Consider the following 26130-nt stretch of genomic DNA (forward strand, 5'->3'; position numbering starts at 1 on the left):
GTAATAGGAACATACATATCGATAATTACCTTAAACGTGAATGGATTAAATGCTCCAACCAAAAGACTCAGGCTCGCTGAATGGATACAAAAACAAGACCAGTATATATGTTGTGTACAAGAGACCCACTTCAGACCTAGGGACACATACAGACTGAAAGTGAGGGGATGGAAAAAGATATTCCATGCAAATGGAAATCAAAAGAAAGCTGGAGGGCTTCCCTGGTGGTGAAGTGGTTGAGAGTCGGCCTGCTGATGCAGGGGACACGGGTTCGTGACCCGGTCTGAGAAGATCCCACATGCCGCGGAGCGGCTAGGCCCGTGAGTCATGGCCACTGAGCCTGCGTGTCCGGAGCCTGTGCTCTGCAACGGGAGAGGCCACAACAGTGAGAGGCCCGCGTACAACAACAACAACAAAAAAAAGAAAGCTGGAATAGCAATACTCATATCGGATAAAATAGACTTTAAAATAAAGAATGTTACAAGAGACAAGAAAGGACACTACATAATGATCAAGGGATCAATCCAAGAAGAAGATATAACAATTATAAATATATATGCACCCAACAAAGGAGCACCTCAATACATAAGGCAACTGCTAACAGCTGAAAAAGAGGAAATCGACAGCAACACAATAATAGTGGGGGACTTTAACACCTTACTTACACCAATGGACAGATCATTCAAAATGAAAATTAATAAGGAAACAAAAGCTTTAAATGACACAGTAGACCGGATAGATTTAATTGATATTTATAGGACATTCCATCCAAAAACAGCAGATTACACTTTCTTCTCAAGTGCGCACAGAACATTCTCCAGGATAGATCACATCTTGGGTCACAAATCAAGCCTCAGTAAATTTAAGAAAACTGAAATCATATTAAGCACCTTTTCAGACCACAATGCTATGAGATTAGAAATGAATTACAGGGAAAAAAACGTAAAATACACAAACATATGGAGGCTAAACACTCCGTTACTAAATAACAAAGAGATCACTGAAGAAATCAAAGAGGAAATCAAAAAATACCTAGACACAAATGACAATGAAAACACGACCATCCAAAACCTGTGGGATGCAGCAAAAGCAGTTCTAAGAGGGAAGTTTACAGCTATACTAGCCTACCTCAAGAAACAAGAAAAATCTCAAATAAACAATCTAACCTTACACCTAAAGGAACCAGAGAAAGAAGAACAAACAAAACCCAAAGTTAGCAGAAGGAAAGAAATCATAAAGATCAGAGCAGAAATAAATGAAATAGAAACAAAGAAAACAATAGCAAAGATCAATAAAACTAAAAGCTGGTTCTTTGAGAAGATAAACAGAATTGATAAACCATTAGCCAGACTCATCAGGAAAAAGAGGGAGAGGACTCAAATAAATAAAATTAGAAATGAAAAAGGAGAAGTTACAACAGACACCACAGAAATACAAAGCATCCTAAGAGACTACTACAAGCAACTCTATGCCAATAAAATAGACAACCTGGAAGAAAATGGACAATTCTTAGAAAGGTATAAGCTTCTAAGACTGAACCAGGAAGAAAAAGAAAATATGAACAGACCAATCACAAGTAATGAAATTGAAACTGTGATTAAAAATTTTCCAAACAAAAGTCCAGGACCAGATGGCTTCACAGGTGAATTCTACCAAACATTTAGAGAAGAGCTAACACCCATCCTTCTCAAACTCTTCCAAAAAATTGCAGAGGAAGGAACACTCCCAAACTCATTCTATGGGGCCACCATCACCCTGATACCAAAACCAGACAAAGATACTACCAAAAAAGAAAATTACAGACCAATATCACTGATGAATATAGATGCAAAAATCGTCAACAAAATACTAGCAAACAGAATCCAACAACACATTAAAAGGATCATACACCATGATCAAGTGGGATTTATCCCAGGGATGCAAGGATTCTTCAATATACGCAAGTCAATCAATGTGATAAACCATATGAACAAGATGAAGAAGAAAAACCACATGATCATCTCAATCGATGCAGAAAAAGCTTTTGACAAAATTCAACACCCATTTATGATAAAAACTCTCCAGGAAGTGGGCATAGAGGGAACCTACCTCAACACAATAAAGGCCATATATGACAAACCCACAGCAACATCATTCTCAATGGTGAAAAACTGAAATAATTTCCTCTAAGATCAGGAACAAGGCAAGGATGTCCACTCTCACCACTACTCTTCAACATGGTTTGGGAAGTCCTAGCCACGGCAAGCAGAGAAGAAAAAGAAATAAAAGGAATACAAATTGGAAAAGGAGAAGTAAAACTGTGACTGTTTGCAAATGATATGATACTATACATAGAGAATCCTAAAGATGCCACCAGAAAACTACTAGAGCTAATCAATGAGTTTGGTAAAGCTGCAGGATACAAAATTAATGCACAGAAATCTCTTGCATTCCTATATACTAATGATGAAAAATCTGAAAGAGAAATTAAGGAAACACTCCCATTTACCACTGCAACAAAAAGAATAAAATACCTAGGAATAAACCTACTTAGGGAGACAAAAGACCTGTATGCAGAAAACTATAAGACACTGATGAAAGAAATTAAAAATGGTACCAACAGATGGAGAGATATACCATGTTCTGGGACTGGAAGAATCAATACTGTGAAAATGACTATACTACCCAAAGCAATCTACAGATTCAATGCAATCCCTGTCAAATTACCAACGGCATTTTTTACAGAACTAAAACAAAAATCTTAAAATTTGTATGGAGACACAAAAGACCCCGAATAGCCAAAGCAGTCTTGAGGGAAAAAAAACGGAGCTGGAGGAATCAGACTCCCTGACTTCAGACTACACTACAAAGCTACAGTAATCAAGACAATATGGTACTGGCACAAAAACAGAAACACAGATCAATGGAACAAGATAGAAAGCCCAGAGGTAAACCCATGCACCTATGGTCAACTAATCTATGACAAAGGAGGCATGGATAGACAATGAAGAAAAGACAGTCTCTTCAATAAGTGGTGCCAGGAAAACTGGACAGCTACCTGTAAAAGAATGAAATTAGAACACTCCCTAACACCATACACAAAAATAAACTCAAAATGGATTAGAGACCTAAATGTAAGATTGGACACTATAAAACTCTTAGAGGAAAACATAGGAAGAACACTCTTTGACATAAATCACAGCAAGATCTTTTTTGATCCACCTCCTAGAGTAATGGAAATAAAAACAAAAATAAACAAATGGGACCTAATTAAACTTAAAAGCTTTTGCACAGCAAAGGAAACCATAAACAAGACGAAAAGACAACCCTCAGAATGGGAGAAAATATTTGCAAATGAATCAACGGACAAAGGATTAATCTCCAAAATATATAAATAGCTCATGCAGCTCAATGTTAAAAAAACAAACAACCCAATCCAAAAATGGGCAGAAGACCTAAATAGACATTTCTCCAAAGAAGACATACAGATGGCCAAGAAGCACATGAAAAGCTGCTCAACATCACTAATTATTACAGAAATGCAAATCAAAACTAAAATGAGGTATCACCTCACACCAGTTAGAATGGGCATCATCAGAAAATCTACAAACAACAAATACTGGAGAGGTGTGGAGAAAAGGGAAGCCTCTTGCACTGTTGGTGGGAATGTAAACTGACACAGCCACTATGGAGAACAGTATGGAGCTTCCTTAAAAAACTAAAAATAGAATTACTATATGATCCAGCAATCCCACTACTGGGCATATACCCTGAGAAAACCATAATTCAAAAAGGCACATGCACCCCAATGTTCATTGCAGCACTATTTACAATAGCCAGGTCATGGAAGCAACCTAAATGCCCATCGACAGATGAATGGATAAAGATGTGGCACATGTATACAATGCAATATTACTCAGCCATAAAAAGGAACGAAATTGGGTCATTTGTTGAGATGTGGATGGACCTAGAGACTGTCATACAGAGTGAAGTAAGTCAGAAAGAGAAAAACAAATATCGTATATTAATGCATATATGTGGAACCTAGAAAAATGGTACAGATGAACCGGTTTGCAGGGCAGAAATTGAGACACAGATGTAGAGAACAAACATAGGGACACCAAGGGGGGAAAGTGATGGTGGGGGGATGGTGGTGTGATGCATTGGGAGATTGGGATTGACATGTATACACTGATGTGTATAAAATTGATGACTAATAAGAACCTGCTCTATAAAAAAATAAAATTAAAAAATTAAAAAAAAAGAAGTTCTAAAACTAATGTTCCCTAAACCAATGGTCATCATGTTTTTCTCCTTTTTTCAAACTGTCCAAGAACAGCAGAAATAAAGGGGAATTTCTATGTAATCATTCCTCATAGGTGATAAATAAGTAAATAAATAAATAAAGCACCTGTAAGACTAGAACAATACACAATAATAAAAATTACACTAGCCATTTGAGTGCTTGCAATTAAGCACAGTAACAACTTTAAAAAGCAGTGGTGTCACCACAACAAGCAAAAGTGGTGAAACCTACAGGTCGGCTTTTTGCACAAGCAACTCACTCCCAAGACGGACTCTGTATTTCTCTATAGTAAACGGTTCTGAGGCTAAGTTCAAAGGGATGGCCTGATCCTCTAAGTACTTATCCTGTTTTTACCGAGATGACAATGCTAAGAAACATGTGTGTTCACAAATTTTCGCCTGTCGTACATGCCTGGCAGCCTATGCAGTGCCCCCAGACCTTAACTAAGGCCTCAACATCAAGGCACAGCAGTGAAATGTGAAAAGCCAGACACAGTGTCTCTGGATTTCAAGCCGGAAGCAGCAACCAGAAAGGATGTCAAGCATCAAAACAAAACATATTTGCTGCCGTTAAAGTGAAAATGCTACACGAGGATGCTAAGTATAAGCCTGTTTCCTGCAGAAGACGGAAGGGTCTACGCTCCACCACTCGGTGAGGAGAAAGGGGAGGGAAAGTTAGGGTGCCACTGCGACGTGGGGTTTTTTCTTCCCTACGGTGGAACAAAAGTGTCTGTGAACAGGGGAGGGGACCACTTACTGGTAACCACTTTCCAATGTCCCCTGTGTGCAACCAGCCGTCTTTATCCAGAGCTTCTGCTGTGTTTGTTGGGTCCTTTAAGTAGCCTTGAAATACATTAGCCCCTTTCACACACACCTGAGGGGAAAAGATCGGGAGGGAGGCGTGGGAGTTGGAAGAAGGTGGATGAAAGGTACAAACATCCAGTTATACGATAAATAAGGACCAGGGGTGTCATGTACAGCATGGCGACTACAGTTAGCACAGCCATAGGGAAGATTTTAAAGTTGTTAAGAGAGCAGATCTTAAAGAGTTCTCATCACAAGGGAAAAAACCACATTTCTTCTTTTTTTTGTATCTTTATGAGAGGATGGATGTTTACTAAACTTGCTGCGGTGATCATTTCACAATATATGCGAGTCAAATCATGATGCTGTACACCTTAAACTCACACCGTGCTAGGTGTCAATTATATCTCAACAAAACTGGAGGGGGAAACAGATGATCTGTTAAGAGCACTGCCTGGGGCTTCTCCAGAGAAACCTCGTGTGTGTGTGTGTGTGTGTGTGTGTGTGTGTGTGTGTGTGTGTGTGTTTGTTTGTGTCTCCCAGAGCTACCAGAGCCCCGCTGGCATCGTGGCAGCACCTCCAATCCCCCACTTCCCTTCCATAATGGCCTTGGCTGTAGTCAAGTTCCAGGGCTCACGCTCACCCTAGGCTCTGGATCAGAGCTTCTGGAAAATCCCAAAGCAATTTGGCCTTCCTTCCTCTAGCCAGTAGCTCACTAACAGGCATGGAGGGCAATTAGCAGACAGGAAGCCGCGGCCCAGGACTTCAGGCCCTGGAGCCTCTGTACCCTCCTGGGCCCTCGGCCCCATCGTGGCTGGCGGCAGAAGGCAGGCATTAGAGCCCCCCACCTCCCTACCCGCCCTGCGAGTTAGGCATAAATGTACTGTCAAAAAGAAGCCTGTGTGACTCAGGGTCACCAGCAACACCAAGCTCAGTGGCTTTACGTGCTGTGGTGCTGAGAGGTGGCTGGTTACTGGAGGAGCCCGCAGTGCGGGGGTGACTGCGGGATTTCACTCACCTCGCCCTCGCCCTTGGCAGCCATGTAATTCATTTCTTCCACATCGACAAGCTTTATAATGTTGCAAGGCATTGGGGCACCAACATGGCCTGTATATCAAATAAAAGATGATCACTCCTACCGTGACTACCGATATCCTTAGGACAGATCACTTTTATCACAAACAAGCCCACTCACGATGAGAACAGAGGGTATAAACCTCTGGTTTCGGCAATCACAGCCTGTCTCCCCCTGGTAAATTACAAAGGTTATTCCTAGAAAAGAGACAAAAACAGTCCAATGTCTCCTAGGGAGCTTTCCCAAGTCTGACGCTCCAAATTATTTTTCAAAGTATAAATGACCTGGCTGCTCATTTTCAGGGTTTCTTTGAACACCTGGAAGCAGGTTTCCTGAAACTTTCACCTGGTTCCCATGATCTGAGGGCCCTGCTCTCCCTCATACAGAGGTCACGTCCCCGTTCTCTATAAGAACAGACCTTGACGGGTCAGATGATTCTGACTAATACGGCCTTATTCCCTTGATTATAAACGAACATGTTTTACATGTAAGTTTATGAAGACAGGACAGGGATTCTTTTCACAACTCACTTAACTCTCTTGCCAGACAGTGCTAGGACTGGGTTCTTTTCCCAAAACAAAAGTAACAGATATTAGATTAAGTTTTAAGAGCATCACAAGTCATTCTTCCTATGTTTTGATAATTTTAGCTTAAAGAAATCACTATTCAAATTCTCTAGCCGGTAAGGCACCAGGAGTTAAAAATTAAACAAACAGGGACTTCCCTGGTGGCGCAGTGGTTAAGAATTCACCTGCCAATGCAGAGGACACGGGTTCGATCCCTGGTCCGGGAAGATTCCACATGCCACGGAGCAACTAAGCCCGTGTGCCACAACTACTGAGCCTGCGCTCTAGAGCATGTGAGCCACAACTACTGAGCCCATGTGCCACCACTACTGAAGCTCATGTGCCTAGAGCCCGTGCTCCACAACAAGAGAAGCCACCGCAATGAGAAGCCCACGCACAGCAACGAAGAGTAGCCCCTGCTCGCCACAACTAGAGAAAGCCCACACGCAGCAACGAAGACCCAACACAGCCAAAAATAAATAAATAAATAAATTTATTAAAAAAAATATTAAACAAACACCATGAAAAAGGTTCACAGACTGTTAGTGCCAATCGCAGCGGAATTATGCTACTAGAAAGTGCTTGATACTAGGATCTATGTCATTAGATGCTCATACGTGTAAAACAGCAAACAAATCACAGAATTTATTTATCACAGCGTAGAATACACTGCCGGTGTGGGACAGGGGAAAGCACAGGAGTTTTGTGGTCAGACCTGGGTTGGAATCCTGGCTCCAAAACATAAAGCTGTGTAAATTCTTATACATTACTGACATGCTTTTTAGCCAACAATCAGTCATGTCCTCGCAGAGGTAACAGGGCTTCTCTCACAGGGGCGCTGGGATGAAGCACATATAATATGCATCATAAACTCCTGAGGCAGAACCTCAGGCAGGACAGTTTGTCCTCCCCTGTTTTTTCCTTTGGGGACAAAGGACTTGTGTTTATTTCTGTCTGGAGTCTCTGGAAATTTAATTAAAATTTACCAGCAAATAATTAGGCCCCAATCAATTCCTGGAAAGCTCTGTTGGGCCAAACATTCTGAACCTGGTATAAAGAACACCATCTCTAGATGTGACCTTCAGGATCTACGTAAGTCTCTGTTGCCACCCACCCAGGTTGACAGTCAGAGCCTCAAAGTCACATCCCACTCTGCCACAGGGCCCCCTGGTTTCCAAGATTGTTGACCCCAAGGCCTAATCATCAGAGACACAGCACTTGTTTAAGTTGGTTTATTAACCCAATTCCAGTCATTCCAATGCCAAAAGTAAGATCCCAATAAGGAAAGTCCTGCCATCATACCTGCGGTCCAGTCCCCAGGCACAGTCAGGCAGCACCCGGCAGTGCACTCGGTCTGTCCATAGCCTTCGTAGAACTGGGTCACCAAGAGGTGGGACAGGAAGAGAGGGGGACAGTCACACCTCTGCTGGAAGTGCTCAGTAACTGAGTTCCTCTAGCTCGTTTGGTAACCTCAGCCCATACACTACAACACGCTTTATTACAGCACCCAACGTATTCACCCACGTAGGAGACAATGCCATTCACAGGTCACGCCGTGCACCACCTGCCCAGGGACTCACTCGCTCCGTCGGCTCGCCTACTTATCACCCAGTCTCTGCTGGCTCCCCCTCCCCCTTAAGAAAGGGTCTCTGCATGCTTTGCAGGTCGCCTTATCACTTACTGCCAATCCCCATGCCCTCACACCTGATCTAAAGGCATCTTCTGTGCCTCACCCTAGAGAAAATCACCCAGCGGTAGACACAAATGCATATTCTGCCTGGGGTAAAAGATATATACAGGCACACTTCATTTTATTCGCTTTGCAGATACTGCATTTCTTACAAATTGAAGGTTTGTGGCAACGCTGCGTTGTCAGATGACGGTTAGCAATAAAGTATTTTTAAATTAAGATATACACATTGCTTTTTAGACATAATACTATTGCACACTTAACAGACTACAGACTAGTGTAAACATTACTTTTATCTGCACCAGGAACCCAAAAAGTTCACGTGACTGGCTTTACTGCGATATTGGCTTTGTTGCAACATTGGTTTTACTGCAGTGGTCTGGAACTGAACCTGCTGTATCTCCGAGGTGTGCCTATACCCCTTTCTCCAAGCAACCTAGGAATAACATGATCTTCCAAACAACAATACGGCACACGGAGGAGAAGAAGAGTGCCTTTTGGAAAGCAGACTCCTGGGCAGGACTCGGTCCGAGACCAGGGGTGGGTGCGGAGGGAGGCGCCTCACCTGGCAGCCCAGCGCGGCTCTCAGGAAGGTCAGCACGGTGGCGGACACGGGCGCTGCTCCTGTGATCATCAGCCGTACTTTTCCTCCCAGGCTCGACTTGCAAGGCAGGGAGAGGGGAGAGGGTGAGGGGCAAGTGACTGGAAGGTGGCGGGCTTCTCAAAGATTCCTTCTTGGAACCCCGATACTCTAACCCACCAGCTCCTTGTCTGCAGGCTGCACAGAACTCACTGCGCCCGACGACGCACAGGCACCCCAAGGGGGACACCTGACTGGAGTTTGGTTCCACCCGAAACCACTCCATTCACTCTCGACAGGTGTGGAAAATAAAGCAACACCTCTATACCTGCAGGTGTTTTAAGGAATTAGAACAAGAGTGTCATGGGTTTATAGCAACTACCACCTTCTGGGGGACATAATATTATTCCGTATTCTTTATCACTCATGCCTAAAAAAATACCTCAAGAGTTCCAGAACGGTAAAACAAAATGGAGAATCAGAAAGGCTATGCTACCTGATTCCTGTTCTGCCCTGGATAGCTAAACACTGTTCAGATTTATCTTGGACACTGAGGTTTTGCTAATGGCTTTGTCCTTAGTTTTTAGAAATGTGCCAGAAATTCTCCCTCTCACCTTCTCTTTTAAAAACAGTCCTCACACAATATAGGGGTAGGGGATTAAGAGGTACAAACTATTAGGTATAAAATAAGCTACAAGGATATATTGCACAACATGGGGAATATAGCCAATATTTTATAATAACTATAAATGGAGTATAATCTTTAGAAATTGTGAATTACTATATTGTACACCTGCAACTTATATAATATTGTACATCAACTATACTTCAATTGAAAAAAAAAAAAAAAGAGCCCTCACAGAAAGTTTGAAACGCAAAGGCGTTTACATGACAAATAACCATTGTGAGTCAATGTGCTACCTGTATTTTGTGGAAGATCAACTTATCCCACAGGCTGTTGTTTCTAATGATGCCACTGCGAAGCTCAGCTTCTTTCCTCCTGGAGGCAAAGTCCAACAGCCATCGCTTCAGCGTGGTGTTTGCCTGAGCAAAAATCTAAGTCAAGAAGCAAGAAGGTTTCACAATAAGTAGGATGGCGAGATACTAAGAAGTCAGATAATAACAAGTGTCGGTAAAAATGTAGAGAAATTGGAACCCTCATACACTGCTGGTGGGAATGTAAAATGGTGCAGCTGCTTTAGAAAACAGACCGGCGGTTCCTCAGTTAAACACAGAGTTACTGTACGACTAGCAATTCCACTCCTAGGCACATACCTGAGAGAATGAAAACACATGTCCACACAGCCTCTTGCCCGTGAATGTTCACAGCAGCATTATTCATAATAGCCAAAAAGCAGAAACAACCCAAATGCCCATCAATGGATGGATGGATAAATAAAACGTGTTGTATCCATGCAGTGGAATATTATTTGGCCATTAAAAGGAATGAAGTATGGATGCATGCTATGACATGGATGGACCTTGAAAGCATACTAAGCGAAAGAAGCCAGCAACAAAAGAATATTGCATGATTCCATTCCCATGAAAATCCAGAATAGGGGAGTCTATAGATTCAGAAAGTAGATGAGTTTTTTGGGTGGTGGAGGGAGGTAGCAGGGTGGAGGATGATACCACATCCTTTTTGAGGTGATAAAAATGTTCTAAAATGGACTGTAATGATGGTTGCAGAACTCTGTGAATGAACTCAAAACCTTTGAATTGTACACTTAATGGGTGAATTGCATGTAATGTGAATTATATCTCAATAAAGCTGTTTTACAGTTTTTTAAAAAAGAACTATTAAGAAAATGAGAAGGTTGGCACTTCCCTGGTGGCGCAGTGGTTAAGAATCTGCCTGACAATGCAGGGGACACAGGTTCGATCCCTGGTCCAGAAGATTCCACATGCCGCAGAGCAACTAAGCCCATGCGCCACAACTACTGAGTCTGCGCTCTAGAGCTCGCGTGCCACAACTACTGAACCCATGTGCCACAACTACTGAGCCTGCACGCCACAGCTACTGAAGCCCGCGTGCCTAGAGGCCGTGCTCCACAACAAGAGAAGCCACTGCAATGAGAAGCCTGCGCACCACAGCAAAGAGTAGCCTCCGCTCATCGCAACTACAGAAAGCCCGTGGGCAGCAACGAAGATCCAACGCAGCCAAAAATAAATAAATTTTTTAAAAAAATGAGAAGGTTCTCATAGATGATGAAAGCCATGTCTCAAAATAAAGAGTATTAGAATTGCCCAGTCCAAATTCATTCTGGAGACTGCTCACACCACACGGGTCCTGCCCCAGCTGTGGGGTCTGTGCTCTAAAGGCTCACCATCTCCTCTTGGTCCCTGGCTTGGTTTAGTCACGTCTCTCAGGGTGGCTAAGTAAGTAATATTTTTCATGCAGTGGGGCTTTACAATTTATAAAGTCTTTTCATATGATGTAATTAGCATCTTTATGAGATGGAGGAGGTAACAGTCCACTGTAAAGATGAGAAAACAGAGGCTCAAAGAGTTTATCATGAAAATAAAACAAGCTCCACCTCACACCTGTATTGTGCCTTCCAGTTGACAAGGTGTGTCCACAGGTACTTTCTCTTATAACCGTCACTCACAGCTCTGGGAGGTAAAAGCACTCAGCTTTATTAGCAGAGGGGTAAACTGCAGTCCCTCGAGAGAGTAAGGGCAGCGGCCATGGTCACACATGGTCTTGGACTCAAGGTCTGGACCTCTGCCCCTTCTCTTCGCTTGGCACTTACTCGGTCAAACATCCGGTTCAGCAGTCTGGGGACCACAGGGAAGACGGTGGGTTGAAGGGTCTTGAGATCATCCATAAGCAGCCTGATGTCTCCTTGGAAAAATCCTATTTTAGCTCCGTGACTCAGCATCAAAAACTAGAGAGGTAAATGGAAACATCCAACATGTCATCATTGCAGCAGGCATCACACAACACACACAGACACACAAGGCTCCAGTGTTAGCATTTCAGACCAGCTTCCAGAAATCATAAAGTTCCTAAATGTAGGGAGCTTTTAAAACAACGTGCTTGCGTCCTTGTACAACACGGGCATGTGGCATCGCTCTCGATTATCCTGAAGATAAAAGGACTAGTAAGAAACCAGGGAACGTGGTTTTCAGTGATTATCAGAGAGCTTCTGCTATTTTAGCTTCAATAATAAATATCTGCTGAATGAATGACATGGTATGCGATAATCCAAGTATTTTTAGCCTTCTAGAAACTTTAGGTCTAACTTATTCTCATCAGAAAAACTTAGCTACTTGCCTTAGCTTTTTAAAGTCTCATCTCTTCTATCTGAATCTAACTAAAAAATTCTGAGTAGTCAGAATACGCTGCGGCTGAGGCACTAGGCCATCTGTACCGCAGCAGTTTGCATTCAGCTGTAACCTAGTGCCTGAATTTTTTCCTGTCTGATGCAAGCTGCACTGGCAAGCCACAGGCACTTGACAAAGAGTCTGCCTGTTTTAAATTTTAAAAAGAAAGAGAGATTCAAGAGATGATGCAACGGAAGTACAAACGGTCTCAGGCTTGAAAGCAGAAACAACTAGAAAGGTTCATTGTTTAAAAATTAAAGCTCGGAGGTTTCTGTTCAGTGTGGCCTGCCTCCTGGGCACACTTTGAAAACTAGTTCCACTGTCAACACGTCTGCAATCACTCTGTAAACTCACAAGGTCTCCTGAGGCGTGCAGGAGACACAAGTATCTGATGGAAGATCCTTGATCCTTTGGGGGAAGTGAATCCTACAGGGCAGCAGCTAGTCAAAGGGCCGGGATTTTATCAGCTGCCCCGCTCTCTCTAACACCTGCCCAGTACCTGCAACACAGCTGGTGCCCCGTGAACATTCATTAAATGAGTGAGCAGTGCTCACTGCTTCTCCTATAAGCATACAATCCAAAACTGTCCAAGAAGGAAAAAAGATGGTTCTTGGTCAGTTTTTAAATTAGTCACACACTCGTGTATGAGGAGCTCAGGCAGAGGTCAGCTAAAGGTCATCCCGCTTTGCCAAAGGCACTTGGAATATTGCTGAAAAAATGAATCTGGAATCAACTTGTGCCTTATGAACAAGCAGTCAAAAATAGAGACTTCCCTGGCGGTCCAGTGGTTAGGACTCCGTACCTTCCACTGCAGAGAGCACGGGTTCGATCGCTGGTCGGGGTACTAAGATCCCAGAAGCCGTATGGCGTGGCCCAAAAAAAAAAAAAAATAGAGACTTCTTACAGAACTGAAGCCTCACCAGCCTTTGTGGGATGGTATTCATAAAAATTCTACATTCACAGCTCATCTTTCTGAATTCACGTCCATATTCGTGTCCTTCAAAAGTCTGAGCTTCCAATTTTAAAATGAGTATTAAAGTTCAAGTATCTGGACCCAGAAAAAAAATTATACTCTTAAATAATTAGCTCAATTTCTAAAATGGGCCTGAGCAAAGAACTCTCTACGTAGAGGACAGTCTGCACACTCAAACTTATCTGCGTGAACCACTCATGCATGTGTGCAATGGTAAAAATGAAATGTCTGTGTCACTAGCATTCAAGACAAGTGCTTTCTGTTAAACACAACAACTTAGCAGAACACAACCAAACACATATGCACAAACAAAATAAAACTCAGTGCCTACCTCTACAACTTTCTCAAACATGTGGGCGAGAGGCAAGAAAGAGATCAAAGTATCATCTGAGGAAGCAACGAATGCACCCTGGAAAGCAAAGACACCAGATAGGCAGAAAAGCATGAGAATTTCCAGGAATTTTCCATTTTATTATTATAAATTACAAATTATTAATCTTAATATTAACATTAACTGTAAACATTTACTTCAATGATTCATGAATTCTAAGTTTTCTTTGAAGGTCAATAAGGAAATTAAAATTTCACTTGGTAAGGTACTAAATGTTGAACTCTGTTTAGAAAGTATATACGAAAAGGATTAAGAAAGTGTAAGTATAAGTGAAAGTGAGATTGAGCTTCTGCAGTCGCCAAAGGTGCCCATTCCCCGAAACCATTAAGCACAGGCTCCTACCACGAAAAGTAGACCGTATGGAGCCCTCCCAGAGACATGTAATTTGCAAAAGCAAATTATGTAAAAGTGTGCAAAGGATATGAGGGAAAGGCATTCATTATATTTTTCAATAAGTACTTTTTTAAACGGCAAGTTTGAAATAGACCTTTGGCGTTACAGACTGAATTGTGACCATCCCCCTCAAAGTCATATGTTAAAGCCCTAGCCCCCAAAGTGACTGTATTTGGAGACAGGGAAGGTCATTAAGGTTAAATGAGGTCATGAGGGTGGGGCCCTGATCCAATAAGGCTGGTGTCCTTGTAAGAACAGGAAGAAACACTAGAAACCTCTCTCTTGTTCTCCATATGCAAACAGAGGAGAGGTCGGGGGAGGGGTGGTGAGGGGCCTGCGGTCTACAAGCCAAGAAGGGAGGCTTCACCAGAACCAAACCTGCTGGCACCTCGATCATGGACTTCTACCCTCCAAAACTGTGAGAAAATACATGTCTGTTGTTTAAGCCATCCAGTCTGCGTTATTTTGTTGCGGCAGCCCAGGCAGACTAAGATACTTACAAAGCAAACTTTAAGATTATAGGAAGTAACTAAAGTTTGAGGCTTTAATCCTTCTTATAAAGTGGAAGTCAAATCCAATCAAGCATAATAAATAATAAAAACGATAATAATCCAAAAAGCCTTCAGCAGCATTTAACATTTCTTTGTCAACTTAAAGAAATTAATTCTTTTCCATACTAAAATAGGAGATAAAAACAAGAGTCAGTTCTTCTCTGTCCTTTCCTGCAAACATTTATAGAGCAGTATCCAAATAAAGTTTTACCATATAAAAGATGGAATAAATTCTATCTGTCAATTCATCCTAACGGTCACAGCAGGAGTTGGGGATTAGGTCCACAGTGAAAACTATTTGGGAGAAGGTGAATGTACGAAAGCTCAGACCTTATCTGTATTTCAGACAGTGTTTCAAATACAGCCCATGCCTAACATGATAGGGGGGCTTTTACCACCTTCATCCTTGAGGCCTGATGCCAACCAATGGATATGAAGAAAGATGACAATATCCCCAAAGTTTACCTCTGTCATTTTAATAAATGCTGAACAATCGCTCACTACATTTCGATGGGTGATCAATGCTCCTTTGGGGTTGCCTGTGAACACATATGAACAGAACAGAGTTAGAGGACAGAAACTCCATCCAAGAATGACGGACATGACAGAAGCCCAGAAACCCCATATCATTAGAGCCTCTGATGCCTGTAGTGTGAGGTACACCCATGAAAGCCAAAAGTTAGTCACATTAAATTTCTGAGCCATCTGCAATCCTTTAAAATGAAACTTATTATCTTAAACCATCTTTACTAATATGGGCAAGTTTTAGAGGGTGTGTGTAGCAGTAAGAGAAGAAAATCCAGCAATTTTATTTCTGGAAACCATGGATACAATTTGTCCCAGGAAGATGGGTGATCCTACCTACTGTGACCTTTCATAAATGTTTGAGGACGTGCTCAGATTCTGGGAACGTCTTATAGAGCTACCGTAAGACAGGCTTGAACACTTCTGTCTCTTCTAGTTCTAGTCCATCTATAGCTCGAATAAGTCATCCACAAGAAGAGGCAGGGAATATACACTTCCAGATACCACTCGGAAACAATTCCTTTTCAAAACTGACCTGTAGTGCCACTTGTGAAGCAAATTATTGCAACATCTTCAGGTGCTGGAGGCTGCAGCATATTAAAAAAAAAAAAAGCCAGTATAAATCAGAATAGAATAGAAAACTTTAAGTCATAAGATAATCACTCAAGATTTCTACTAGACTCTGAGCTGATTAGACACGGAAGCTACACAGAGGCTGGGGCAGGGTCGCACATGGTGCACTCACCTTGGGCTTCCGTCTGTTGGCTCTTCCCAGGTCCTTAAAGAGAAGAGAAAAAAAAAAAATCTTAAATGGAAACATTTTCTAAATGTAAAGAACAAAAGTCACATCAAGTCAGTTCAAGCTGACTTTTCTGTGGGATTCGCTCCCAGCTGACTCAAAGACAGCACAGATTTCAAATTAAATAAACGACAGCAATTTTCATTAACCTGAACCCAAATACTTACCCATCGTTCTAAGAAGCCATTTTCTGGTTGTTTTCTCTCTTATATAAAACTATATCGATGGTATTAGGACTGGCCTTTGAAACAGGATTTATTCAGAAGACAGGAATCCAAGTCTTTTACACGTTCTTCTGGTTTCCACTCCCCTATCACAGCCTTTAACAAAGCCCGGCTCTGCACCGTAATCAGAGAACCACAGCTGCTCTGTATCCTTCCAAAACCAGAGCTCAGCACAGATATGTGATCACCCCATTCTGCAGAACTGACATCTTCAATCTGGAGAGAGAAAATCAGTCTCTGCCAGACTTAACTGGTGGCCATTCTGGAGAGGCTCAACTATCTGTACTCCCCACATGGATCAGAGGAAGGATTGGGGCATCTCCAATTATAAAACAGGCCACGACAGAAGCTTTAAGACCACTCGCGAATGGCTATGAAGGTTAAGAACGACAGATTCATTTCTGAGGTACGGCATTTCCCAAAGGCGGACTCCCAGTTACTACCAAGGGCTAATTCTGATGGTGTTACTTCATGAAGGTGTCTCCATGACCATTTTAATATCTATTAATTTTTTTAATGAACTATTAATATTCTTTTCCTATGAAAATCGAACAGCTTGAGTGAGCATGTGGAATGAGCATGCCTAGAAATAAATGGAAATTAGATGGGTGGGCTCAGGGCTCAGTGAGTTTCTACCCAGCATACAGTTTTAAACAGTTTTTAATCCTAATCACACTTTAAATTATATATATAACAGACCACTAATTAAAAATAGGAACATTGACATCCAAATAGAAGTCAACTAAGAGTTAAAGTAATGATAATTCCACCAATCTTTTTTCTAAAATAATCTTTATCAGATCCAAATTTCCACTCATCTTTTTAAAATTCTTACATTAACTTCTTAAGATCTCTAATTCTTCAAAAATTGATGTTAAGTAAAATAAAGCAAGTTATATGCAATTAGACTTTTAATTTATTAGAAAAAAATTATCCAAATTAGTCCATTATTTTCCAAGAGAGTTTTATAGCCTGAAGCCTGACTTATGTCATTATTTAGGAAAAAATACAGCTATTATAAAAATTAAAGTTGTCATCTTTAGGTTCCAAATGCCAAAATAAAAAAGAACCATAAACAGAAGGAAAACTGAATTCTACTTAATGAAGTATTTGGGGGTGATAAAATTTGTACCCTACTGAAAATGAATAAAAAAAGACAAATCAGGGCTTCCCTGGTGGCGCAGTGGTTGAGAGTCCGCCTGACGATGCAGGGGACACGGGTTCGTGCCCCGGTCCGGGAAGATCCCACATGCCGCGGAGCGGCTGGGCCTGTGAGCCATGGCCGCTGAGCCTGCGCGTCCGGAGCCTGTGCTCCGCAACGGGAGAGGCCACAACAGTGAGAGGCCCGCGTACCGCAAAAAAAAAAAAAAAAAAAAAAGACAAATCAGTGAAGTGAATAAAGAGATAGAATGATTAATCTGTGATAAAGCAGATATATTAAAATGTTAATTATAGACTCTTGGTGGGATATAGTGGTCTACTGCTCAATTCTTTCAACTTATTTGCATATTTGAAAATTTTCATAACAAAATATTAGAAAAAATGCAAAAATACCAATGTTTCTATTTTTGATGCTATAAAAATAGACATTAATAAAAATTAGATCACATGATCAACCAAAAAGTTAGTTTTAAATTCATTGCTTAAAAATTTAATATTTTGCTTATAAAAATTTTAAAAACCCAATATGGATCATATTATACAGGTAAGTGTAAAACAATGTCTTTTATAAATATTTTAATATAAACTTTACATTATAATCTTTGGTCACTTATCTAAATTTTAATCTTAAGATTACTTCTTTATCATACAGAGCAGTCAAAAAAGACAAAAAGAAGCTTGTGTATGTGTCTGTGTGTGGTGGGGGCAGCAGGAAGAGGAAAAATGGGGGAAAAGATATAATTATGAAATGGGGTTACAAGTAAAAAATACAAAAATAGGGAAATGCTAGGTGAAAATCTAGTTAAAAACCCAATTTAACAATTCAGCACATCCATTAGCTCTTATGGACTCCTGTTGTATGCTATCGTGTGTGTGTGTGTGTGTGTGTGTGTGTGTGTGTGTGTGTGTGTGTGTGTGAGAGAGAGAGAGAGAGAGAGAGAGGCAGAAGCTCTGACAGAACAAATGACAGATTCTCTGTGACAACTAAGTTCCCCAGGAAAAGTTTTATAGATCCTTCCTCGTAGCTCAAATTCTTGATAGAAGGAGAACTGTAAATAAAATTCAAAACCCTATTTTTATAACAGTTCCAGGAAAATATTTATAATATTTTCAGAAAGAGAATGACTTATTCTACTGAACCTATTACTTCCCGTGATGTGCACATAATAACAAGGGCCTCCTCTTGCCCAGTTTTGGATTGAAGTTTAATCCAAAAACTGGGGAGACTAGCTTCTTGTAGGATCCAAAGTCAAACAATCAATTAAGGTATGGACCACACTCATTTTCCTAGAATGGTTACCTTTGAAGTTGTGATTAATGTGAATCTTAAATATAATACAAGAATAAATCAAATCAAGCCTCTATGCTAGACATTCACCAGGACCCTATAAAAGCAACCTGGGGAAAGGAATAACGAGGCAGATTTCTATGTCTGGCTCCGTTTAAGAGATAAATCAGTAAGTAAAAGGTGTTAAAGCCTAAAGAGGACATACAAACTTAAATCTCTGCCTGAATCTGAATTCCCATTTCCAGCATTTATTGGCATGGCTTGTCAGTGCTCTGGAGTGAGTATGTGAGCACTGCAGCTCACCTGACGAGAACACTTCCTGTAAAATGTGATGGATTACCACTGGGCAGGCGGGTAGAATTCTTCTTTCCGGTAATGAGACAGAGATCTCTGCTCTCCATCTTTTACAGGACCAGCCAGAGTTGGGACTTTGTGGCCGCACTGGACACCACATTTGAGCCAAAATGACCTCAGGGAAACCCTGCAGCGAGGTGGGCAGGGCAGGGTGACTCACCTCCATCGCCTTCAAGCTGATGAGCTCCACCCCGCACTTCTTGCCTCGGTCGGACAGATTACTGCCATAGGAGTCCATGAGAACGATAGTTTTAAGGGATGGTGTTAATTTATTTTCTACACCTTCTAATAAGAGGATGGCCTTCCCTGGCTTGTCCACAAAAACCAGAGAGAGTTCAGCTGGAAGTGAAGAGACACAGTGAGGAACCAGCTCTGGGATACTAAAAGCTTGACTGTAACATCTGACACCAGGTTAAGTACTACATTTTTGAATAGGAGGGTAGATGTACATTTAAATGGAAAAATCCCTATCATATAATGTATCAGCAAATGTAGCCTCTGTATCTAACCAATAACTATGCCAAGTGCCCCTGAAGGCCGAAAACATACCTTTGTTGATGATGTAGGTGATTGCTTCTGCCCCGAGGGTGTCATAGAGGGGAACGATCACCATCGAATAAGCAAAGCATCCCTGTTCAATGATCACCCACTAAAGAAAACGTAAAGATCAGGGTGAGAAAATAAGATATTGTGGAACCACTCCAGGGAAAACAATACTCTATAGAGATTCAACATGGAAACACCAGATGTAGCAAAACTAACATCTGTGTATCTACTACTATGTGCCAGGCACCAAAGGGATTCCTAATGAGAGCAAAACACTTGCTCACTTCTTAAAAGGAAAGTACAATTTGCCTGAAAATTTGAGGCAAATATGTGAAAAGAGAATGAACAGCATGAGAGTGACGGGCTCAGAGGCAAGACAGCCTGCAGTGGGCCTCCTTGGTCGGGGAGGTAACCGAACTTGCCCTTTGCAAGAGCAGCACGATTTGGACAGGTGGAGAGAAAGGTAAGGGGACTCTGGGAGCCGGGACTGTGAGATCAAAGCAGGGAGGGTAAAGGGAGACCCAAGAGGGAAGAGATATGGGAACATATGTATATGTATAACTGATTCACTTTGTTATAAAGCAGAAACTAACACACCATTGTAAAGCAATTATACTCCAATAAAGATGTTAAAAAAAAGCAGGGAGGGTGGTCCAGTGGGTAAGAATCTGCCTTCCAATGCAGCGGTCGCAGGTTCGATCTCTGGTCAGGGAACTAAGATCCCACATGCCACGGAGCAACTAAGCCCACGTGCCACAACTACTGAGCCCGTGTGCCACAACTAGAGAGAAGCCTGCATGCCGCAATGAAAGATCCTGCATGCCGCAAGGAAGATCCCACGCGCCGCAACTAAGACCCAACGCAGCCAAATAAATATTTTAAAAAAAAAGGCAGCGAGAGGGGGCATCAGTGAGCCACCAGGCTGGCTGGGACGGCCCAGCAGGGCTGTGGGGACTGGCTAGGCTGGAGCGAGGGCTGGAGCCGGCCTGAGGCCATGGGGGAGCCTGGCTCTATGTCCCTGGCAAGGTGCAGCCTCTGGGGTTTCTCGGCCAAACAGCAACTGGGGCTCTAAGGGACAGCAATCTGGCCACAGTGTGCCGTAGGGCCTGGGACTAGGGGAAGAGGGACACAGTGTCTACCGGGAAAACTGTCCTGGAAGGTTCCCTAGGAAAGTGAGGAAGGAAAGAAGTGACACAGTCACTGGTCATCTTCCTCTAAACACATCAGCCACACAGCAACTGACCCGCCTACAAGGCAGATGCAGCAGAGTCCCTCTTTCGCTTATAATCCTCAGTGGTGCCCATCGTCCGCAGAACACACGGCACAGATAAGGGCACAACGGCCATGGCGAGCAAGCACAACCCACTCACATTCACTTGGCCTGGAGCTGTCTCTCTCTCTCATCCTGCCACTCCACCCTCCACCACAGTGAAATGCTTCATCCCCCATCACAGACATGCTGCTCCACGCAAGCGTGCCATTGTTCCTGACATTCCCTTGGCCTCCCCACCCTCGTAGGCATCAAGACTCCACCTTGGACTTTGCTGGTAGCGCAGTGGTTAAGAATCCACCTGCCAACGCACGGGACATGGGTTCAAGCCCTGGTCCGGGAAGATCCCACATGCCACGGGGCAACTAAGCTCACGCACCACAACTACTGGGCCTGCGCTCTAGAGCCTGCGCGCCACAACTACTGAGCCCATGTGCTGCAACTACTGAAGCCCACACGCCTAGAGCCTGTGCTCCCCAACAAGAGAAGCCACGGCAATGAGAAGCTCGTGCACTGCACGAAGAGTAGCCCCAGCTCGCCGCAACTAGAGAAAGCCTGTGCCCAGCAACGAAGACCCAAGGCAGCCAAAAATAATAAATAAATAAATTTATTAAAAACAACCGCTGAGAAACCACTCTAATTTATAAAATAGTAGCACAGGGATTGAACCAACATGTCTTTTGGACCCAAGTAGGTCTAAGAATCAATTCAATTTCTTCAAGCCCAGTGCCTGAATTTTTCTGCACCAGCTATGCCACTATTTGTTTACTCACACTACAGGCAATAGCTCCAGAGGGCTTCTCATTTAAATGTAATTTAATACAGTGGTTTACAGAAGCACCAGGCATGGGCCTGGATGGCTAAACAACAGTCTGCTTGCCCAAATTAAGGCCAGCTCCCAGTGAGGCCCCTTCCCCATGGCCCCTGGGATTTTAAACTTTATAATCTGGGCAGAGAGAGCCCAGACCTTTTAGAGAGAAAGGATGAGAGTTTGCTACTGATAAAAATGTATCCAAGTTTCTCTGTCATTTATTAATGCCATTTTTCTAATCACAGAGGAAGCCCTTAAAGTGGGAAGACTTCTTTGTTAGTTATTTGTTCTAAGACTTTCTTCACTCGTTTTTGTTTGGGGACCTGATTTTAAAAAAACAAAAACCCTGATTTTCTTTAAAAGTGATTTTTTTTTTTTCCTACCTAAAGGCTAAGAAGGGCCTGGTTTGGGTTTTCATACATGTAACTCTCTAAGGCATAACACAAAGTCATGTTCTTAGAGGTAATCAGACCAAAGAATCTGGTCTGAAGCAGAGACAGGTGTGAACCCTAACTGGTTCTTCCATCTGAGACCTCTCCAAACCATGTACGGTCAGTGCCTAATGGTTAATACCTCAGGTCTGTTCTGAGAAAAGATGCCGATGAACTGATCTGGGGCCGCCTTGAAGCCCTTGTGGAGCAGCGCCGAGCCCACACACTCTGACATTTCTGCAACCTAAAACGGGGGAGAAAAAATGAGGAAGAGCATCAGGCCCAACTCAAGGAACACAGCTTCCTGTGATGGCCAAGCCTAATACCTTAGCCAAGAAGCAGCACTGCCTGCGGGGAAGAACAGGGGCAAACAGGTATTCCTTTAGTTACACATTTTTGTAAAGTTCAAGGTTTGAATCACCAGAACTCACTGTAAGAAAACTGATCATACAGTTCCTTCTGCAAAGCAAATGAACTTCACCCCAACAGCTGCAGGTCACAGATGATACATGTCAGAGTTTCTATACTTTAGTTTCGTTTCTATACTTTTATACTTCAGTTTTATAAAATTATAAAAGCAATCCAGGGACACAGAACTTTGTGTCTGTGTTTATAAAGAGCAACCAAGCAGCCAAAACTTGTCCTTTGATATAAACACACAAACAACAAGTTTGGGGGAGATCTTTAAAAAAAAAATAAGAACAAGCTCTTATCATTACGCTCCACAATTGTATTCTTGAGAATTTATTCTTTGGAAATAACCCAATCCTAACCAGAGGTTTGAAAAAACTTTAGGTACAAAGATATGTATTTCAAAATTATCTAAAGTCACAAAAGTCTAGGGGAAAAAAGACCAATGGCTGGATGGTTAAGTAAATGATGGTAAATCTCTAAGAAAATGTTCTACAGCTAGTAAATACTACAGTTATGAAAACCATATCAAACAGAGTATTTGTAACAATTTTAAGTAAGATAAATGAATACAAAAACGCATACTATTAATTACAACTATGTAAAAATAGGTAGATTCATAAAAATTAGGCAGGGCTATATCCCTGCCCCCATCCCTCATCCTCTCCTCATTCTTACCCCAAATGAACTAAAAAATTTTTTTTTGAATCTTAATTTGGAATTCTTTTCTTTATTCTCAGTTGGTAAATTCTCAAGAGCACTTTAAATCCACACTCACGCCCGCACAAAACAGAACCACACCTATTCCTGCCCCAGAAGCCTGTGGGTTCTGGCACACAGTGCCCCACCGTACGCAGCAATGGTGGTGAAAGCAACACTGGCCAGGCGACAGCAAGAATGACATTAACATGCTTATTACTTCCATACCCCATGCACTGTTTCACAACTCCTGCTTGTGTGTAAGGGCTGGGAACCCGCGAGTACCTAGATGGTTTTCAGAGCTTATTGGGATTCTATGCATGTACTTGTATCTCTAGAACGAGGGTCCAGACCTTTCTTCAAAAAACCTTACAGGGGTTCCTAGCCCCAAAAGCTAAGAATCACTGGGCTAGGGGGAAAAAGTGATTTAAATATACAAATTCAGGGCTTCCCTGGTGGCGCAGTGGTTGAGAGTCTGCCTGCCGATGCAGGGGACACGGGTTCATGCCCTGGTCCGGGAAGATCCCACATGCCGCGGAGCGGCTGGGCCCGTGAGCCATGGCCGCTGAGCCTGCGTGTCCAGAGCCTGTGCTCCGCAATGGGAGAGGCCACAACAGTGAGAGGCCCAAGTACCGCAAAAAAAAAAAAAAAAAAAAGTAAAAATATACAAATTCAAAGTTAGCTTAAGTCTATTTTTTTACTCTTCACCAGCCTCTGTCTGAAATGTACAAATGTACTTCTGAAACCCCAGTGATTTCCAATCTGCCTTCAAACATCCCACCTGCAATGGACCTGTTTTCTCTCCTCCAGCCAATATATCAGAAGCAATAGAGGAACAGATCACTGTAGGTAACTGTAGTGTAAACCCCAAGGCTGGGCTTTCTCTTGTTTTGTAATGCAAGTGCCTGCCTTAAGCTTTGATCGCTGACCATCCACTTCCAAGCCAAGGCTGATGCATCACCAGCCATAGGCTAGATAAGGAGCTAGGCCCCCTCCCCGCATGAGGCTCCTTTGTTTTACAGATCTCCGTTGATGTTGATAACTGACAGTCTGAGCCACTTGTTTTCTCTCTTCCTGTGCTTTAAGTTCCTGCTCTTCTGTTTCAAATTCATTAATAAGAGTGAGCCCTTGAAACCCTAGGCCCCCATCTTTGACCCTAATAAAGCAGAACCCCAGGTGCTCTACGCTCTCTCTCCCCCTACCCGAGGCCTCGCTTGTGTGGCCCAGGTGTGTTGCGTCATTTCCATGTCCTGTAGTAAGAAAGCTTTATTTTTTCCAAGTTTCCTTATGGTTATTGCTGAAAGGCGTCTTGCAATCATAATATGAACCACGAGGGCTGGTCCAGCCACAATACTGGTTATTGACAGGCTGAGACCTGAACAAAACAGTAACATGACAAGAAGATGATGTAACCCAGAAGCACGTGAAGATTCTGTGAGGCCTGAAGACCATCATGCAATGTGAAATTTCCAACACACATGAACTGTTTTTACACCACTTGTGAAAACGAGGGATCTGAAAACTACTATTTGGCTCTGGTAGGGCAGAATAAACACTGAGAAATCCCTCTGCCCACCGGACCTACAGCTCATTACTCCTTCCTGCCCGACGTTCAACGGCTCCAAGAACTGCCACGTTCCAGCACTGTGGCTCGCGTGAGGCGGCCACACAGCCAGCAAACTCACCTGTTTGTATGAAAGCCATTCATAGGGTTGGTCTGGTTTCCTAGAACCTAAACATGGGCCATTATCTGAAAGGAGAAAAAAATTAAAAAAAAAAGGATGGACTTAACATGCATAAATATTCCTAGATTCTCGTTTTAACACACATAAATATTCCTGGATTCTCGTTTGTATCTTTCATTCCACAAAGTATCAGGTAGATTCTACTGTGGTCCTCAGATGTGAAACAATGAATTCAGATTGGAAATGTTTTCTCCCTGGGTTTTGGTCTGAGTCTTTGTTTGTTTCTTTATTTCTATTTTGTTTCTTACATGGGGCAGGAGGGAGAGGGGCTGCAAGGCCGGGCAGCTTCTGGGTACCCGGGGTCTTCCGTGCCATCCTCAGGGATGAAGGGCAGTCCCATGAGCTGACACCCCACAAGTGTCTCTGACGGAACCCCGCTTCCTTGGATGTCAGTGTTTATTTCTCAAAATACGGGTCTCCTGGTCAAGCAAGTTTGAGAAATGTTGGATCAGGCGCAATTAAACAGGTCTCTTTACTGCAAGAAACGCCAGAGCCTATTCTGAGCTAAAAGACGTGTGACCACGGAAGCCCCTTGGCCGCGGGGCACACCCAGCGGGACCCGTGTGCAGTGAGACTCACTCTGCGGAAGTTATGGGAGGAGACAGGGAGCTGGGAGCCAGACTGAGTGGGAGAAAGTTGGGAGCAAATATGGCTTTCTGACGAAAGACCCCTCTTTCTGAAGGAGAAACATGAAGCATTAGTCACACGGATTCAGTCAAATGCTCACTTGAGATCTGTATGCCCCTCTGGAAACCTTCATATAGCGTTCTGACGTCATCATAGAAATACACCAAGGGCTCGTCACTGTCCAGGAGCACGGATCTCCGGGCACCATCGCTGCCCTGGGGAAAAGACAGACAGACAGAAAGCACGTCAGCAGGAAGCATCAAAAATAAAAGTCTACCGTGTGCACCTTCAATCCTCTCCAGGGCCTGGGAGCAGCTGCTCGGTGAGCATTTGCTGGATGAACTCCAGGGCGGGACGTGCTGGCGTCTGATATAAATCATCCACCTGGAGACAAGTGCAGGCTTCAGAGAAGCAAGGCTGGGACCATGTCCATCCAGGACCCCTGGGAAAAGGAAGCAACTGAGGGAAAAAGAAAAGAGGCTCACAGACCTCTAAGCACTGGTCCTGCCAGACAAGGCTGAGGAGTCTGAGGACTGGACACCAACCCCCTAAATGCACTGTGCTGATTCTCAAACTGTGCCCAGCAGCACAGAAGACCGATTTTT

The 26130-nt window shown here is 42.9% G+C and overlaps 1 protein-coding gene across 2 annotated transcripts in view; it reads right to left on the reverse strand.

Annotated features, from left to right (window-relative positions):
• The window catches only part of ACSL1 (acyl-CoA synthetase long chain family member 1), a 72329-nt gene that overhangs the window by 5859 nt on the left and 40340 nt on the right, over window positions 1-26130 (reverse strand). For both annotated transcript variants that reach the window (XM_019921487.3, XM_033848734.2), the window contains exons 3-17: window positions 25626-25740; window positions 24839-24903; window positions 22186-22287; window positions 19535-19634; window positions 19146-19324; window positions 15905-15937; window positions 15695-15746; window positions 15100-15173; window positions 13631-13708; window positions 11753-11887; window positions 9921-10055; window positions 8985-9080; window positions 8032-8104; window positions 6107-6195; window positions 5042-5158 (exon numbers count right to left, since the gene is read on the reverse strand). In XM_019921487.3, coding sequence (XP_019777046.2) covers window positions 5042-5158; window positions 6107-6195; window positions 8032-8104; window positions 8985-9080; window positions 9921-10055; window positions 11753-11887; window positions 13631-13708; window positions 15100-15173; window positions 15695-15746; window positions 15905-15937; window positions 19146-19324; window positions 19535-19634; window positions 22186-22287; window positions 24839-24903; window positions 25626-25740 — 1443 coding nt within the window. The remainder of the gene's footprint in view (window positions 1-5041; window positions 5159-6106; window positions 6196-8031; window positions 8105-8984; window positions 9081-9920; window positions 10056-11752; window positions 11888-13630; window positions 13709-15099; window positions 15174-15694; window positions 15747-15904; window positions 15938-19145; window positions 19325-19534; window positions 19635-22185; window positions 22288-24838; window positions 24904-25625; window positions 25741-26130) is intronic.

This window comes from Tursiops truncatus, chromosome 21 (assembly GCF_011762595.2).
Source record: "Tursiops truncatus isolate mTurTru1 chromosome 21, mTurTru1.mat.Y, whole genome shotgun sequence".
Lineage (NCBI taxonomy): Eukaryota > Metazoa > Chordata > Mammalia > Artiodactyla > Delphinidae > Tursiops > Tursiops truncatus.